This window comes from Aedes albopictus, chromosome 2, assembly GCF_035046485.1.
Source record: "Aedes albopictus strain Foshan chromosome 2, AalbF5, whole genome shotgun sequence".
Classification (NCBI taxonomy): Eukaryota; Metazoa; Arthropoda; class Insecta; order Diptera; family Culicidae; genus Aedes; species Aedes albopictus.
In genome coordinates, this window is record NC_085137.1 from 227083177 (window position 1) to 227102578 (window position 19402).

Here is a 19402-nt window from a genome sequence, read left to right on the forward strand (position 1 = left end):
TGGCTCCTCCTCGGCAAGGCAGCGAGCGAGTTCGCGACTAAACAAAACATACTTTTTAATCTATTGAATGGCGCTGTTTGTTCCAAGTGTTTGTTTGCCCGTTGTGGGAATGGGTCCATAAAAACGATAAATATTCTCAATGACCAGTGTGCTAATCTGTTGGGTTTAGGTTTTTGTAAATCAACTTAAGAGATAGCCTTGTTGATGTGACATGGATGTTTATGAATGCTTGAGCTCATTTTTTGCCTTTCTCGTACACCAAGGTGTACCGAAAGGCTATATGTTCACTCCAAAAACGAAAATTTGATAGAGCCTCCGGAGGGGTCAAGTCTTATATACCAATCCACTGAGCTCGACGAATTGAGGTGATGTCTGTGTGTGTGTGTATGTGTGTGTACAAAAAAACTCACATCACTTTTTGGCAGTAAACCTCAACCGATTTTATTGACCGATGGTTCATTCGACGCGGAATCTGGTCCCATTGTTTCCTATTGAAAAGGGTTCAGATCGGTCCAGCCGTTCCGGAGTTATGGCCATTTAGGTGTTCCGGACCGGTACCCCAGGAAGGGGCCAGATATGAAAACGGTACAAACCCATCCATGCGGCACATCAAACCACGGCATTTTCGATAACTTGATGAACGGTAAGCAGAAAAATAGTCTCAGACCATATCTGAACCGGTAGTGTCCCGGAACCGGTTCCGGGTGTCCCGCCGGAAGTGACCAAACATAAAAGTGAACTAAACCCATGCATGCGACATATCAAACCGCGGCTTTTTCGATAATGTAGTGAACAGTAAGCAGGAAAACATTCTCAGACCATATCGGAACCGGTAGTGTTCCGGAACCGGTTGCATATATCCCGCCGGAAGTGGCCAAGTATCAAAGTTAACCAAACCCATGCATGTGACATATCAAATAGTAAATTTTTTTATAACCTGATGAACAGTAAGCAGGATAATATTCTCAGACCATATCTGAACCGGATGTGTCCCGGAACCGGTTCCGGGTGTCCCGCCGGAAGTGACCAAACATAAAAGTGAACTAAACCCATGCATGCGACATATCAAACCGCGGCTTTTTTGATAATGTGGTGAACAGTAAGCAGGAAAATATTCTCAGACCATATCGGAACCGGTAGTGTTTCGGAACCGGTTGCATATATCCCTCCGGAAGTGGCCAAGTATCAAAGTTAACCAAACCCATGCATGTGACATATCAAATAGTGGCTTTTTTGATATCCTGATGAACAGTAAGCAGGATAATATTCTCAGACCATATCTGAATCGGTTGTGTCCCGAAACCGGTTCCGGGTGTCCCGTCGGAAGTGGCCAAATATAAAAGTGAAATAAAATCATGCATGAGACATATCAAACCACAACTTTTTCGATAACCTGATGAACAGTAAGCAGGAAACCATTCTCAGACCATATCGGAACCGGTTCCACATGTTCCGCCGGAGGTGGCAAAGTATAAAAGTTAATTAAACCCATGAAAGGGACATATCAAATCGTGGCTTTTTTGATATCCTGATGAACAGTAAGCAGAAAAATATTTTCAGAACATATCTGAATCGGTTGTGATCCAGAACCGGTTCCGGGTGTCCCGCCGGAAATGGCTTAATATAAAAGGGAACCAAACCCATGCAAGCGACACATCAAATCGCGGATTTTAAGGCATCTTGATTTGACAAAAAACAAGTTTCCGGCCATATTGGGGACAACCGGTAGTGTTCCGCAACCGATTACAGTTGCCCCATCGGAAGTGGTCAAATGTAAAGGAGAACCAAACCCATAAATTCGACACATTTAATGACTTTCTAGGTAAGCTGATGAACGGTTAACAACAAAAATCATAGACCATACTTTGGAAAACCAATAGTGTGCCGAAACCGGTTCCAGGTGCCCCGACGGAAGTGGTCAAATGTAGAAAAAAACCAAACGCATACACGCAGCACACTAAATAACGGCTTCTTCGATAACGCGAAGAACGGTCAGCAAGAAAATAGTTCAGGTCAGTAGTGTTCCGGAACCAGATTCGAGTGCCTCGCCGGAACTGGCGAAATGCACGAATGAACCAAACCCATACATGCATTACATCAATTTGCGATTTTTTAGGAGAACTGATTAATGATTTGCATGAAAATAGTCTAAGACCACATCAGGGACAATCGGTAAGTGGTAAAATGTGAACCGAAAGTTGTTAATGTGAAATTGAATCAAATGTATGCGTGTCGTACCATAAAACCACGCTAATTCGACAATGATTGCTGTCAAATTACCTGTGTAAACTTTCAATTCGATAAACTAACTCTATTTTAGTTTTGTTTAGATTGTTTGATTTGTTTTTGAACACAAATCTTACAGATATTGTGGTGGTACGAATTGATAGCTTGTACATTTTACGATTGTTGGCTTCCGAGATTCACTGTGGTTGATCACCAAACGGATCAGGTGTTGGAATGCACCAAATTAGAACTTTCGGAAGTAGCAGCTGCACGAGGAGCCGCTGCGGGTGTAAGTAACATAACAATATCGGATCATTCGTATTTACAGAGTATTACACTGTGACATTTGATCATTTTTTAATTCAGCAAATGTCGAAGAGTGATAAATACGCGGGGTTTGACAGTACATCAAATAGCAGCTTTTTTGATAACTTCTTTTTCTTCATGGCCCGACGTTCGCATGGGAACTTGGCCTGCCTCTCTTCAACTTTGTGTTCTGTAGAGCACTCCCACAGTTATTAATTGAAGGGCTTACTTTGCCCGCCATTGCATGAATTTGTATATTGTGAGGCAAGTTCAATGATACACTATGCTCAGGAAGTCGAGAAAATGTTCCCGACCGGAACGGGAATCAAACCCGCCGTTTCCGGATTGGCGATTCATAGCCTTAACCACTAGGCCAACTGGAGACCCTTTTTTGATAACACGATGATCGATTCGTAAGAAAATAGCCTCAGACCATATTTTAGACAACCGGTAGTGTCCCGAAACTAGTTCTGGGTGTCCCACTGGAAGTGGTCAAATGTAAAAGTGATTTGTACCCATGCATAAGATAAATCAAATCGTGTTTTTTTAGGTAACCTGATGTACGTTAGCAATGATATTGCCTCAGACTATATTTGGGAGACCCGGTGGTGCTCCGGAACCTGTTCCGGAAAGTAACAAAATGTACCATGCGACACATCACATCACGGCTTTTTTAATAACCAGATGAACGGTTAACTAGAAAACAGGCCCATGCTTCGCCGAAACTACGAAAATAAATTGTAAGTGGTATACTATCCTACTTTTGCCTGACAACTCATTGACGAAGAAAACTGCACAACACATACGAACACTACCTGCACTATTTTATATTAAACACGATATACAATTTACACAAAATCTCAAAAACACTCCACACTGAACTGCGAACACTTACACTCTCCCCCAGCTCGGGTAAAAAATATTTACAAAGTAAATATTTTTTCCACAGATTACACAAGACTTCCCCGGTTACACGTACCTCTGAACCTACCAACACAAACCACTCAACACCAGAACAAATTCACTTCAACCGACGGTAGTTCACAAAACACTTGACTCGAAACGTACTAGATTAAGTCATACAGAAATACATCAATGAAACACATTGTAAAGGACCAGTAAGTACGTTTACAGAGTATCGGGGTCATAGGTTTTCATCGTTGTTACCAACTCCTCACAATTTAGAGATTAACTCTGTACTGACCATCAACACGATTGCTCTGGTCTCCAGCGATCAAATGCGCAAACATTGAGCTTGGCAACCTCTTGTAATAAGGTACCCCGGGGCAAGTGGGACCTAAAAAAATGCTAATTTGGTTTTGTCATGCTAAAAATTTCAGATCACATTTTTTTTAATAATTCCAATGAACCCAAAAGACGTTGTTGGTATATTTGTACTTATTCACGTGCATTAAAACTGTTTCAAAATTTTAAAATTCCATATATTATGCATATAATGAAAAGTGTAGCAGATATTCATTTACTGCGTTTCACGGGGCAAGTGGGACCTATTCAGAGTATTTGTTCAAAGGGCTTAATATAAGTTGCAACAAATAAGGTAACATAAATCATAAATCTCTTGTATGAATGACTATCTTTAGAGATTAAAATAAGAAGAGGTTTATGGTATCGTGCATAAATTACGTAACACATAAAAAATCGCTGGGGAAAAAATACTTACAGCTCATGCAAAATAAATTGATTTTTATACAAAAAGCGCCGTAAAGTGAAGAGACAAAAGATTTTGAAACTTGATCTCTATATTATATAGTTGATGAATCTCGCCAAAAGTAAATCTGGGGTTTCGAGATTTTCAGTAATATCTTCTCCCTTACATAATCTTACGATCATTAAATAATGTTTTTTTTTAATCATCAATTTTGAAAAGGTCATTTCCCTATTTTATTTTTTTATGGACGGTTCCTGAATGCTCAAAAGAATTCATTATGCAGCGTTAAGAGAAAAAATAATGGAAGATATTTAGAGAAAAACATAAAAAATACATGCTTTTGATTTTTTTTTATTTTACCCAAGGTTTTACCATTTTTAACAAGAGTTTCATCATCTAAATAGAGGTAATAAAGTATAATTCAACAGTAGATTACTTAACGCGTTAATTTTTATTGACTTTCGTGCTAATTTCATTTTAGGCTGGACAAGGCAAGATGAACCCATACAATTGTGTTTGTTTATTCTCATAGGTCCCACTTACCCCAGATAGCGAAATGCACTGGGGCAAGTGAGAGCAGTAAACTAAAGGTAATAAATAGAAACAAAATACAGCTTTTTCGCTTGAAATCATTTGCAAGAACTCCAAATACTATCCTGAAACCGAAAAAGTATTTGTATAATGACAAATCTATTTTTAAACGACGAATGTAGAAGAGCACGTCAATCTCACCTAGTGAATTGAAAATTACATATGAACAACAATAACGTATATGGTCTCTTTATGGTTGAAACAATAACATTTTTTGTACTCAAAGTATCCGTAGGTGTGATACCTATGTTTTCCATGAAGAATGTTAGTCTTAAAAATAAATAATAATAAAAATACTAGCTATAGGTCTCACTTGCCCCCGATTCTCACTTGCCCCGGGGTACCTTACTTACATTTTGTCCATACGATTGTTTAAAAAGCTATTTACACAACGAAACAAATGACAATGCTCTATTTACACTACGTATTTACATTACTTACAAGTATTTACAGATTAAAATTTCATTTAACAAAGCTACGGTATAGTACGGTAAAATCAGGGCTTTGAAATGTTTCACCGGTTTGTCGGAGTTGTGATCGTTCTAGTACTACCTATTTCGAATTCCATCCGAACAATAGTCCATTGGTGTGCGTTTGTATTGAGATGATTTCGAACTGTCAAACTATTGATTGGTGTGAAATGGATGAGAACGGTGATGATATGATCAGCATAAGGTAAGTACGATGGATTTTAATTTAAGAATTATTTCTTAGCCGGCGAGTGAAAAATCCCCGTAGATTGATGGCCAAAATCAATCCGGAAATGGATTTCCACTGCAAAAGATTAAATTCCCAAATCAGATTCCATCGCATACAAAAATTTCTGAACGTTAATGAAAAGTGAGGTTATTGTGCAAAAATTTACTGGGCAATAAATATGATCAAATTGATTGCTTTTATGATTCATTATACTTTGGTTATTTTTATTCTTTGGTCTGTGGGTTTACTATCAGTTTTCACCTTATTTCCTTTTTTTTTGACTAAACTAAGTAAATTCCTATGACTAACACTTACACAATGAAATGATAAAAATCAACAAAATTCTACAAACTTTACAAAACATGCAAAAACAGATTAAAATATTGAAATGGCCATCATGCAAAATATATACAAAAATTTACAAGGAAATCCTTTCCAATTTAGGTTGATTTAGCGAGAATTTGGTGTTAAGAAGTTCTCCTAGACAAAGCTATTAACAGGAGATACTCCGCAACCAAATCTCTCTCAACACAATTATACAAGCACTTAATGCTTTTTGCTTTCAGCTACTTCTACCATTCACTTAACGCTTCTCCATTCAGATTTTCGCTAAGTCTGATTAGATGATTGTTGATAATCAGACTAGCTACTGAAAAAGAGATATCCAGCGCAAAGTTGTCTCACTCCCACAATGGGTCTTGAGTGAGCAGACATTCACATAAAACATGGGCCCATTAATCACACATTAAAATCTTCCTAGGAATCTCTCTACAACTACTGCCTCCGCAGCATCGAGACCAGATGACGTCATGAAGATCAAGCATCCGAAGAGCATCGCGTACGAAGACTGGAAGGAATAGCATCTCTAGACGATGTATTAACAGAGGTAACTATCCTTGTCAGTTGTACTACCCTTCGCTATCACTTGCCTATACATACACATCTGTCTCACTTTTAGGAACTATGTCCGTGCTACAGACGAACCTTCCTATATAGAGTGACCCAGCACTCGTGTGGTCTCACTATCTCACTTTTGTGTGAGTATATCCAGCAACTTGTATTGCTCCTACCATCTACTTAGGCCACTAGATACACGCAATTCAACCACATTCACCAACACCTTTCTACCGAAATCCCTGAGAAAGAAGAAGTGTTGACTTCTCAGTTCATCGTAGTGTAGTCCGCTGTTGGTGTAAGCGATGAACTTTGTGATCTAGTACCACCTATCTATGCTTCCCTGAGCACCTTTCTTCACTTTTACTCTCAACCGAGTCTGAAAAACATTTGGCCGTAGTGCTCGAATTCAAATTCGCAGCACTAGGACTATTACCACACAAAAAACAAACAAACCAGTCAAAAGCTGAGTTTTGGCTGGGAGAACAACATTGTAGAAAAATCTAGAAATTCTTACCTAAAAGAATTAGATTTTCTTAATGGTTCAGTAATAAAAACTGTCTCCGACATTCAAACGTTAGCTTGTATGTGGAAACCAGACTCCTCTCTCGTGTGAAACCATTAACCAGGCATGTTTTTCTCTGCTACTTCTTCTTTGCATCTTCTTTTAGTTCTTTTTACCCCTACTCTTGCAAATTCTCATTCATTTCATTCATGAAATGTTTCATTGAAATAATCTAAACTTTTCTCTCATTTTAGCTCATTCAACTGAACGATGACAGTACGAGTAATCACCGACTCAGGACGTTTTCTGCACGCCAATTCGCAATGGAATTAGAATTTAAAAAGAACTATTTACGAGCTAAAAGTATCACAGATTAGAATTTGATAACCTAGTAAATTGAAAAATGCTATAAAATTTAAAAACCTAGTAAATTTGAAAATCCTATTTGCACACGCTTCAAAAGAAGCACACAAAATTTGTTGTTAATAAAAATTATCGTTCTTTTTGGCCTTTTCATTTCACACACATCCGAAATCACATCACAACACACTAAAATTGTTTCAAACAAAAGTAAAAAGTTAAAAATGACTAGTATTGATATCTAATGTTCTTTTTTGAACAATCGTTTGTTTATGTTCATTGTGTTTCTGGACAACAAAACCCCTCCGTCGCAAATGAAATGATTTTGCGAACTGTGTAAGAAGAAAGAGTAAGTCCAAATGTGGTAAGTTAAATTTGTGAAGGCCTGGAAGTTTTACCAGAGACCTCCGTCGAAACCAGTTTGATCCAGTGCGATCTTCCAAACTGACCCTTCCAAAAAACTGTCAAGAAGACGATTTTAAGTTGGGCGCCAAAGTGTAACTGCCGACTAGCTCAAGAGGGGAGCCTTCCTGAGACTCCCTGAAACAACACCTCAGGGTCGGCATGCTTCTTGACCAGTTATTCGCGGGCAGGGAATATTCGCACTGTCGTACATAAAAACTCACGTCACGTTACATTTACACATTTATTCCCGGACTTTCCGGCCTCTTCTTCTCCCTGCACATTCCCACATTCTTAATCTACTCTAACCTGTCTTTTCATCTATTAGGGGCCCCTTCTTCTACCTTCCACCTCTCTCCACCACACAGTGTACTCCTCCAGGTCTTCAACGATGCCGACGTGCACGGTTAGTGTCTGTCGGTTCTTCTGTGGCCTTACGGGGTGGCGAAGCAACGCGATGGCGGCATTCACAAAATAAAATCAATGCAAGCGATAAATATGTGTAAGAGAACAAAATCTTGACATATTAAACCCACATACAAACAGACGTCTCACTAAACTCACTCCCAAGTAACAAAATTAATTTTATAATGCTTTTGAAGTATTCTTCAACACCTGTTCTTTAAAACCATGCATAAACCAAATTAAAAAAAAAAAGACACGGACAACGTCTTCAGCTTTCGGCTGTACAGACTGTATTAAACTTAACACTAGACAACGGACAAACGGAGCATGCACCAGTGGAAACGGGGAAGAAACTATTCTCACGAAAAGTTTCAACGCCCGAAGCGGGAATCGAACCCTCACCCCATAACATGGTGCGATTATAAGCTTGGTGACCCTAACCGCACGGCTACGAGGCTCCACAATTGCTCTACAACACGACATCAACTCAACCATAAACCCGCCATAAGATCAAAGAGGCCCATCCTAAGATGCTCTTGGAGAATTGTTTTAAAATTTCTCTTAAAACTTGTTGTACTTCCCAAGTTGTCCTCAAGGCGAATTGCTCTCTCCTTGTAGAAATCTTCAAGTGCACGATAAAACGATAATAAATTTGTCAGTGTTGTTGCTGATGCAGCTTCTATGTTGACAGAAAAGCTTGGTGAATTAAATTGAAATTAAAAGCACAATGAAAATGACACATTATTGTAATCGGGATTAATTTATTACACAAATTGGAAATATTTTCGGGATGTAGCAAGGATGCCAAATGCCAAGCAAAATTCATCGTATATATGTTGCAAGATACTTCCAAAAATTGCAACGCGCTTCCATTATAACGCATTAATAAAATATTTAAAAATATTATTCCTGGTCATGCGAACATTGCTCATGAGTTTTCTCAACATGGCTTCCATTGAAATCTAGGCCGGTGGTCGGTCCATCATCGATGGTTTTAATCAACATCACCATAAGATCGTCTTAAATTTCTTTCAACTCATGCCAGAGCTAAAAGCATAACTCAAGAATACTAGGATTTATAACGTTCTCAATGCAGCCTGGTTGACCTCCATCAAGAACGTCTTAAATCTATTTCATCTTATGCAAGGGTAAGAAGTATTACTCAAGAGTACTCAGGTTTATAACGTTCTTGATGAAGGTTTATGCAAACTCGGCCAAGAACGTCATAAATCATGTACGCCAAATTGTAAACAAACAACAAATTATCGCACCGCGGTGGATTTTGTGAACTTCGTGCGATAAATTTAATCATCAGCCCGGTACCGTTGCCAACCAGGCAGACCTATTCCGGGAACCGGCCTTGATGTGGTGCAGCGCCTTATTCCTCCGGTCAGCATTTCCAACAGGTAAGTGATTTTGCAGGTCGATGATTTGACTCCCGATTACAAGGGAATCGACGTCCTGGATGACCAAACCAACCTCATTTCGGATGCTGCAACCGGAGGAACTTGGCACTGCACCGTGTCGCGGTTGGGTTTCCGGGTAGGTGTTCTTGATTGGCAGCAATAATGAAACGATGAGAATCAAAATCTGATGCTTGAGTTTTTTCTTGTATTTTTCATGTACCAAACTGTTCTCATGCGAGAACAGTTGCTCTTGATCATGAATGGATGATTGAAGATAACTACAAGAACCTTATAGAACTGAAAATAAGTTCAACAGTTCTTGTTGTGTTTATGGTTTTATGAACTGAACCTCAAATATTCTTGGAAATGTTTTTAAAACCACATATTGATGAAGAATAGTTGTGCTCAGCTGAAACTCCGATAAGATCAACTAGAATATGCAATGTTCCGATAAAACTATCATAAAAACAAATAAAACCAAATAGAATTAGGATTGTTACTTGGGATACGTTATTGTTTTCAACGGCCAATCAAATATAACCTAGAATGTGCAGAAAAACCTTTATCGAAGAATGCAAAGTGATCTGTGAATGTGTAAAAAGTTATATCTTAGCTTGTTAGTATCGTCTTGATATTGATCAGCTCCCAATGTTAGTGAAGGTACTCAAGCAGTCAACTGAGCAATCTGATATTATTCAGCTCTGCTTTTACGCTGAACACAACGTCGGAGTATGTGCCATCAATAAGTTTTAAGTCAATTCAATGATGGCTTTGATAAAATGCTTGCTTTTCTAAAAAAATATCAGGATTCAGGAACACTTTGACTTACGTCGACGGAAAGATCGTGAGAACATATACGACGAGAAAGGCACTATCACCTATAGGTGGATTAATTTGGGTTTTTTCAATATAAGATTGATGCGAGATCACAAGCTTTAGCGACTTCATAATTTGGTTGAGAAGAAGGATTCTGTACTGTTGTACTCACGAAATTTATCGAAAATCTGACGCCTCGGTGATGCCTCGTTGCTCGGTCCTCATTGAAATTTACCGGACATTCGCCGGACACCGAGGAAGGCGAGAGGAGTTACAACGTTTCTGCGAAGGTACCTCAGGGCTCCATCCTGGGCCCGGTACAGTCAGTGGAACGCGGCGTATGATGGCGTATTTGAGGTTCAAACTTCCACCGAGCGTAAAGCTCGTCGATTTTCGGTACCGGTAGTACCGGTACTACATCCCTAGTACCCTAGTACTAGCCAGGCCCTAATCTTCCAGGGAAGAGAGGACAACTTGAGGCGGTAGTTGGTGGAACGCTAACCAATAAATAGTACTCATTTACGCCTCCACCTTCTCGAAGTCACCCCGAACGGGCATACCGCAAAGATATGGAAGAGAGTGAATGAGGAATCCCCACATCACCCAAGAACCCATCTCTTGGGTATCTGATCAGCAGATTTCCTCATTCTATAAAAAAGAGCTACGTTGGACGCTCCAGGTTGTCGACTCACAACTTCACAACTCAACCAATGATCATTAAGAAATATAAATCAGAGCATGTATCTTTCCTCAGTTCTGGCCACCTGGTTAGATGTATATGGACTCCTAAATTATACGGCTTGCATGCTAGTGCTGTACGATGTACTTCAAAAGCATCTGTTTATTGCGTCTTCATCCCAATTTTCGAACCAAAACCCCACGGTGAATTCGCTGTTTCTCACGCTCGTCGGCAGCACAACACATCACATAAACTTCAGTCAATTTTGGCATTTCTTTTGAACCCACACTCCAATGACCAGTTTACTGTCCCGTCCCAAAAATAAGGCCAAATCTTCTTCATGTTAACCATCCACCTCCAAGTTTTCGCCTCCACCTTCTTTCGCTGATTCCATATTGATTGGTGACATTTGACTTGCGGACGAACTGCACCCCAACAGCGGCCAAACGAACCGTGCTTGATTCGTTCATAATTTCCCCAATCGCAACCATCTCATTCGAAGTGGGTAGGTAGGTAGGTATTTACAACATTGCACCACAACAAAGTGAGATTCGAGCCGGGAAAAGCGTATCGAATTCATTCAGATTCAGCCGGAGGTATCTGCTGATGGTCCGATCATCCCGGATCGTCGGGGTACTGAAATCCCTCCTGCGGTGGTCATTCGCACATCGGACCCGATTATCCCAGGCTGATAAATTAATAACCCGTTTTGAGCGCTGCGTACTGGGCCGCATCCACTGTCCTACCTATACGAAATGTGTGCGCGTTTGGTGGATGCATTTGCATCGGAGATCGACCGACTTGGCGAAGGGTATTAATGTACGAATCCACCGCAGCGAGAAAACATAAATTTCTTCGGATTTGCTGTGATCTGATGCCAGCTCGGTTTGATGGAGGGGTTTTCAGCGCACGATGCACGGAGCCGTATGATGTGGACGGGTATTGCTCCGTATTTTTACTCAACTGCTTAACCTAATATACATGTATACATGCAGCTATATTGTCCACTAGGGCTCACAAGCTCACATTCAAAGTTGTTGATGATTTTCGTTGTGATTTCTGATTCGTTCTTTTTTGCATAATACAATTCTAAATGTTCCTATTTATATTTTTTCTCTCTTTTCTTCTTTCAGGTAAGTCGAAGCTCCGGGTTTACGACTGGGTCTTTGATATGCATGCAACTACAATTATAATTAACAGCTGTAAGTAAGGAATTCGAAAATAGTAGTTGTTTTTTATCACACTATAATCTTTTTAAATATGTTTCTGTAGAATTTTAAAGAATAAATTATTGATGATACAGATCAAATTCGATTACCGTGCCATGCCCTAATACCGTGTGCCTCCTAATACCGTGTATTTGACAACAAACTCAAATATTTTACTAAGTGTATTATTTTTTTAACTGAGTAACTAGTTCAATCATTAGCATATCAAACCTTCTCATGTTAGGCGTGATAAATTTGGCACATATTCACAAAAACAAGCAATTAAAAATATTTACACAATGTGAGTGCAAAGTAACAATACACGGTATTAGGGCATGGTTCCTTTAGTGTTCCAAATACCGTGTTTCGGCTAAAACTTGCAAACTGAAAATATTATTGATACTTTTTACTTTATGAAGCAATTGCACAAACCTCTAGGCAACGTTTGACGCATAGGTTCTTCTAAGTATGAACTTAGTATGATTGATATGGTGATGATTCAAAGGACCACCAATGTATGCGAGTCACATACACGGTATTAGGAACAATGCTATGTTTTACAATTTTGATTTTAACAATGGATTAAACATTTGGAATTTCATTAATCATATTTATTATACATAATACACACAATAAGCAATAATATAGCGTTTGAAAAATCAAGAAACGTAGATTATTGATTTTTACAGGGCTCTTTGAAGTGAAGAGTATCCTTAAGGTCACGGTATTAGGGCATGGCACGGTACCCGGAGTTGTGTTTTGAAGTATCTTGAACATATATGTGGGGACCGGAATGATATATAAAGCTGAAATTTTGACATTTGGTCAATCCAACTTTGCTTACTAATCAGTCGAAATTTCAGCTTTGTTGAGCATTTCGTTTTCTAGACAGGGGTAATTCGCCAATATTTAAACGTTTTATACTGGAGTTGTTGTTTTCATTTGGGTTTCCGTGCATAGTTCGACGGTAATTTGAATTTTCTTAAATTCCATTTTCTAAGGGATTTAATCATATTTATAACGAAAGTCGGAAACCACAGGGTCAGTCGGTTTTCTCGATAGGGCAATGGAAGTGCGAGTGAAAAATCCGGGATCAGAATCGCGCTACAATATTCGTTGGTCAGTCGGTTTTCTCGGTAGGGCGATGGAAGTGCGAGTGAAAAATCCGGGTTCAGAATCGCGCTACAATAATCGTAGATCAGTCGGTTTCCACGGTAGGGCGATGGAAACACGAGCACGAAATCCGGGATCAGTGGTCATCGTGATCAAATAAATCATAATCGTGATGAAGACCGCGACGTGTATTTCCATATAACTAGTGGATCATATCACCTAACAGAGGTGGCTCCTAGATCCACACCTTACACAGATAAAATAAAAATGTAATTTTGAGTTTAATTTGATGCACATATTTGGAGCATCGATTTATACGCAAAATTGCATCACATTTTAATTTTACACGACTTGAATTAGTATGAAATACAAGTAAATTTAAACGACGTTGATTTTTACACGACCGCTCTCCCGGTTTGTGTTGTTCCCTTTCCTTTTGTTCCCATTGAATGGATTTTCCCCGACAACGAAATAAACAGCAGAAAACAGAAAACACATAAACATACTTTCAATCATTTTATTTCTTGCTAATTTCATGCTGACACTTTTCACTATATTTCACAATAATGCAGGAAAACTGGTTTAAGGTTCCAAAAATTTTAAGCCGGCTCCCATTCTATCATTTTCAGCCACCGCCGCCCGTAATCGTCATTAGCTGCTGCTGCTTGCAACTATCTCGCCTGGGTTCTTACCTGAAAAATATCAGTTTTCAATTATCATATTATTGTTCCGCAGCTGCATTGATCTTACCAATAGTAGAATGCGTTCTGGCTCTTATCCTCCAGTATTTTCTTAAATGTTCAACTATTAAAACACTTAGGCACTGTTACAGAAAAAAAAATATCACGGTAAACTCTAGTTGTAAACAACTGCTCCAGGTGGCCATATTTGGTTTCGCCAATGTAATGCGCTGTAATTTTACACGATCAATGGAAAAATAAACGGTATTCGATGCAATTTTGGGGGCACTATTGAATAATACACTTTGCTTTAAAATCGTATCAAAACAACTTTAAAATTGTGTTCTTTTTCATGCTCCAAATATGTGCATTGATTTTAATGCAATTTTAAACTATTTTGTCGATTCCAGCAATGTAAATGTACAATGATCATGATTTACATTTAGTTTAAATTTAAACAATTTTTGCTATTCTCAATGTGCACAATTCGAGAGTTCAGCTATTTAAAGTCAATAACGGCGCTGGCCACGTCCTTACGGTCATCAGGAAAGGGAAGGAATGTTAGTTCGACAACCATTGCTACTAGAAACCGTGGAATCCACAGCATCCCCACAGTTGTCACGGGAAGGAATGGTGGTTAGTAGGGTAGGGTAGTCCCAAGCTTTCACATTCATTGGCTCTCTGTGCAACTTCGATTGTTCTGGTCAATCACGGAGTAGCAACTACGATGTGTACGGTTATCTTTGCTTTGCTTTGCTTTGCTTTATAACGAAAGTCGAAAACCACAATGTTGAACACTTCCTTAAGCTTAAGGTAGCTTATCCTAATGTTGACCGATTGTCGCTTATTGTTGAACGGTTTACACTGCAGTTGAATTTTAATGTATCTATTACAAATATGTTAGATTTTCATTTTTCAGTTTCTTGAGAGGTTTAGAAAAAAAAAAATCTTCTGAAGAGAGTTTCAGGTATGCATCAAAGGCGTATCAAGGCTTTTTAGGGAATTTCAGAAAGATTTCGAAGGCATTTCCTTTAGATTGAGGGGGTTGAAATCTCCTCTAACGCTCCTGAAACCCGTACTGCCATTCTACAATTTATTAAATTGGTCTTCCAGGAATTTTTTTTTGTTATGATTTTTGTTATTTTGCCGCTTATGACAGCCAAGTTCATAACATAATGTGTTATGTTAATAACATGAAAATAACTTATTTCATTACTCAGTTATTTTGTCAAAATAACACATTTTCTTATGCTGTTGTTATTCTCTTCTGCTCGGGGAACGCCAGCATGTTCCCAGTAATTCCCCAGCCTACCAGGTTTTGGAGAACACGAGGTGTCCAATACCCATTGTAGGCCTTTGCCAGATCTAGAGATGCTAGTTCGACATGTTCACCTTCCTTTAAAGCCTCGTCCAGGATCTGACTGAGGAATGCCAGATACGTTCCTGTTCCGAAGCCTGGACGGAACGAGTGCTGCCTGTTGTTCAACAGCTGATTATTTTCTAGAAAATCTACTAGGCGACGGCTAACGATTCGTTCCAGTACCTTCACGACGCTACTGGTGAGGGCAATGGGACGGTAGCTACTGGAATCAGAGGCCGGTCCAGTATTTTAGGGATGGCTTGGCTACCATGCAACTATGCTTCCAAGCTTCTGGGAGTGTTCCGGAGGTCCACTGCTGGTTGAGCATATCGAGAAGAGCGACCTTGCCATTTAACGATAAGTTTTGTAGCATCGGATACCCGATGCCATCAGGTCCCCTTTGGTTTTTTGAGGGCGTATTCGTGTTCAGTAAGTGTAAACGGAAGGTTTAAGTTTTGACCATTTTCTACAGGTACCACGAATCATCGTATGGCTTTATTTGGAGATGGATGACTTACTCGGAAACCGTCCGGGTAGCACTGGTAGGAGGAAAATTGGTGGAAATAATCCACAAGTGCATCTGCAATGGTTCAGACGCAGGCTCGTCTTCGTTGATTCCATCGAGAAATTCTGTACATGCTTTTTCCTTAGCTTCACGTATGACCTGCCTGCACGTGTTGCGAACAGTGGGATACTGCTCCAGAGCTTGAATAAGGTTGGGATGGTTAGCAGGTAACTTCTTCCGTAGTTTTTGTACAGCTCTTAGTGTTTTTCTACGTAGTTTGACGCTTCTTCGGACATCGTGGCTCCACCAATGGAGTGCACGGCGACCATGGTTAGGGCTAGTCCTCGGAATCGTATCGTAGGCGGAGGAGCTGACTTGGATCATGAAGTCCTGAATAGACTTTGGTGGTGAGGAGTCGAGTTTTGTTTCGACGACGGCTCCAAAAATCGGCCAGTCCGCCTTGTCGAATAATAATCTGGGACGACGGCTTGTTTCTGGCGCAGCAGTATCGTTCAGCTTCAGAAGGATCGGTGTATGATCACTTCCGTGTAGGTGCGATTCGGTCGACCATAGGAAGCGGTGCGTGATAGCCGCCGTAACCAATGAAAGGTCCACCGTTGTTTCTGAACGCCATCGGGAGAAAGTGGCAGAACCGTCATTAAGGATCACCAACTCCAACTGATATGCTAGCCTGGCGACGAGAGATCCGCGAGTGTTTATGTGGAGGCTACCCCATGTCGTGTGATGACCGTTTACATCCCCAAGGATGACCAACGGACCTGGAATTTGTCGGAACACTTTGTAGAAATTCTTTCCAAGATTGACCAGTTTTCCGTTGCGCAAGTAGAGTGAAACTATCGATACAGGGAAAGGCCACGAAAGACGCAAGGTGAAAATGGGAAGGTCCGTGTCAATGGAGATTCAGTCGGCTGGGATTTCAGACTAGCAGACTGGTATATGTTGGCTCCAGTTTTAGTGTACAATCGGCACTGGCGGCGAAGGGTATTGTTCATTGATGTGGTATCTGCACGGTGAATCTCCTGCAGTGCGATTACCACAGGTTGGTACTGGTGCAATAATATCTCCAAGTCTGGAAGGTTGTTTAGGTAGCCATTCATATTCCACTGGATAGCGAAGACAGCAGGGTTTTTCTGGCCCTGACGCGGCCACAGTTTGTGACTTACAGCTTGGGTTGGAGTGCCTGAGATGCTCATGAGACACTCCTGCTTCAATGACGGCATGATGTCCATAGCGTGTTCGTAGCAGCTGGTCATATAGTTGGACATTCCAGGCAGCTGGCCCTAGCAGAGCAAACGGCACGGTTTCTTTAGAGAGATAATGGGTCTTTAAATAAAAAGATACACAGACGTCTTGCCAAGAGGGATTTTAAATCCAGAGTGATGTTTACGGCTTTGGTCCAAGCGCCGTATGTACTTATCTGGATGGTCAAACCTAACACGGAATAGATTTCACGAAGTTTGGCTAATTCGGCATCTTTTTCAGCTATTTCCGCATCCCGGCTGACTAGAGTCTGCTCCAAACGCTTGACCGTTGCGGAAAGTTTTGCCACTTGCCGGACAAGGTCCTCAATGGTTCCATGGTTTCGGGCCACATCGATCCTCTCACTCACGTTACCGGGCTTAAGCGCGTTTTCCATCTCCTGGAGACGTTTCTCTAGGGCTTTTCAATTAGCCTCGAGTCGAGCGTTGTTCTTTTTCAGCGCGTTAATTTCGTCGTCCTTGCTAGCGTTCACTGTTCCGGAGTAGGTATCTCGGCTGCTTGCTGCATTTATCCGGCCCTCATAGATTCGGCTGACTTGTGGGTATGATACTCCTTCGTCAATGCGGATCCGCTGAATATCTACCTCGCGGAGGTAGTAAGGACATTTCCTACTGGAAACCGAGTGATCATTCGATTTGCAGTGTTTGCAGAATGCGGACTCAGTGCATTGTATACGTTGCTCTACTGTGTGTGTCGAGGTTCCTGTTTGGGCTGAACTGATACTCTTCAGATTACTAGGGTCGGAGGTGTGGACTCTAGAACAACTTTCGCAAACACGGTTTGGCTGTTGACATCTTTTACCCAACAATGGATGCATACCATCGGAGATGGATAATAATTACGCGTCCGACAATGCGACCAACCGAAATCGATGTGCGGGGGGATTACCGTTCCCTTTTCTGAAATCGTCAAGATGATTGTTGAAATGTTCTCCCAGTCACCGTTGGCGGTTTTCTTCCGGATTCGTCGAACTGCTTTTACTCCTTGGGGAGTCAACTGTGACGTTATGTAATCATCCGAGAAGCTTGTGACGTCGGCGTTGGAGACTACGCAAATGCGCTGGTTCTGTGCCGGGTGTTCAGCGATCTTGATCTCGGTGCCGTCTGCAAGTTTGCTCATCGCGAGGAGACGCCTCACTTGTTCAGGGCCTCTTACCTCCAGGACGTATGCCATTCCTCGGTTCTCCTTGAATGCTCCATCGATTTTGCCACCGATGGCACTCTCAATAGAAGTTCGGAGTAGGAAAGGATCCTGTGGCATGTTTCCGAAGACTGCTGCCATTTGCAGGTATTGCAGTGGTCCTGCAGGACCTTCCGGGTTCATCGAGTGCCAGTGTACTCTCCGTTAATCCAATTCGACGATCCTCCACCTCCTCCAGGGCCCCTGGGTCTCTTCTGAGGGGTGGGAAGTTGCCCGCCAGCGCCATGCCGGCGGGGGACGAAATGCTCGTTCAACGAATCCTTATAGAGGATTCAGAAGTCACTTTGCTTAAAAAATAAAACTTCTAGCTGAGATCAGAAAAAAACGGTTTGTTCACTTGTTGGTACTTTTCTCTACTCGGGTTGCCCGGCTGTAAAACACAATAGAACACATCGCACGCAAAACAACAAAGTAAGGGCAAGTATTTATCCTACTCACGACGTAGATGCACTTTTGTTACACTGTTTGCGGTCTGATTTTCACCAATCTTAATCGGACTTTGCTTCTAATCACTTGTTATCACTTCCCACTAAGCAACAAATAGCTTTGAAAAATAATCGGATCGCTTAAAAAAAACAATAATATACAAATGAAAACGAGCGCGCCGCGGCGACTGTATTTAAGGACAGACTTGTTAGAATCCCAAAATGGCCGCCACAATGGCCGACTTTGACACCTACTCACGATTTCGAGGGCACAAATCTCTTCGTAAACAAAACCAGTGCATCTGAACTTTTTATTTTGAGCTAATTACAAGTGAGCAAGAACAGAATAATGAAATACATTGTTGTTTGAAGCTTGCTTCTTGAGATTTGTGCGTCTGAAGTTTCTATGGAATGTTGAAGCGGGATTTCAAGATGTTTGTCCTTAACAGCGGTGTCCCAAACTCAAGTTGACATCATCATCATCACAACAAGCCGATTCTTCTGATGGCACCCACTGCACAGTGGTTCCATTTGTTCGGGGAGGCGGTCATAAATCATTTTTTCGCTATTTGATTAACAAAATCATGAAAAATGGCCAGAAACAGCATGTTTAGACTAATAAAAGAATATTCTAGTTCATTCACATTTACAATATGGGACCAACAAGGAGAA

General features: G+C 40.7%; 1 protein-coding gene and 1 long non-coding RNA gene across 5 annotated transcripts in view; both read left to right on the forward strand.

Moving 5' to 3' along the window:
* Nucleotides 1-13711, forward strand: part of LOC115256877 (uncharacterized) — a 74910-nt gene extending 61199 nt beyond the window's left edge. For all 4 annotated transcript variants that reach the window (XM_062851241.1, XM_062851240.1, XM_062851242.1 and 1 more), the window contains exon 3: nt 12092-13711. In XM_062851241.1, coding sequence (XP_062707225.1) covers nt 12092-12168 — 77 coding nt within the window. In that variant the 3' untranslated portion in view covers nt 12169-13711. The remainder of the gene's footprint in view (nt 1-12091) is intronic.
* Nucleotides 3811-8022, forward strand: LOC109399211 (uncharacterized). The gene is made up of 4 exons (XR_003892952.2): nt 3811-5467; nt 6252-6377; nt 6450-6528; nt 7145-8022. It is a non-coding gene; the product is annotated as an uncharacterized LOC109399211 (long non-coding RNA).
* Nucleotides 13712-19402: the final 5691 nt, after the last annotated feature.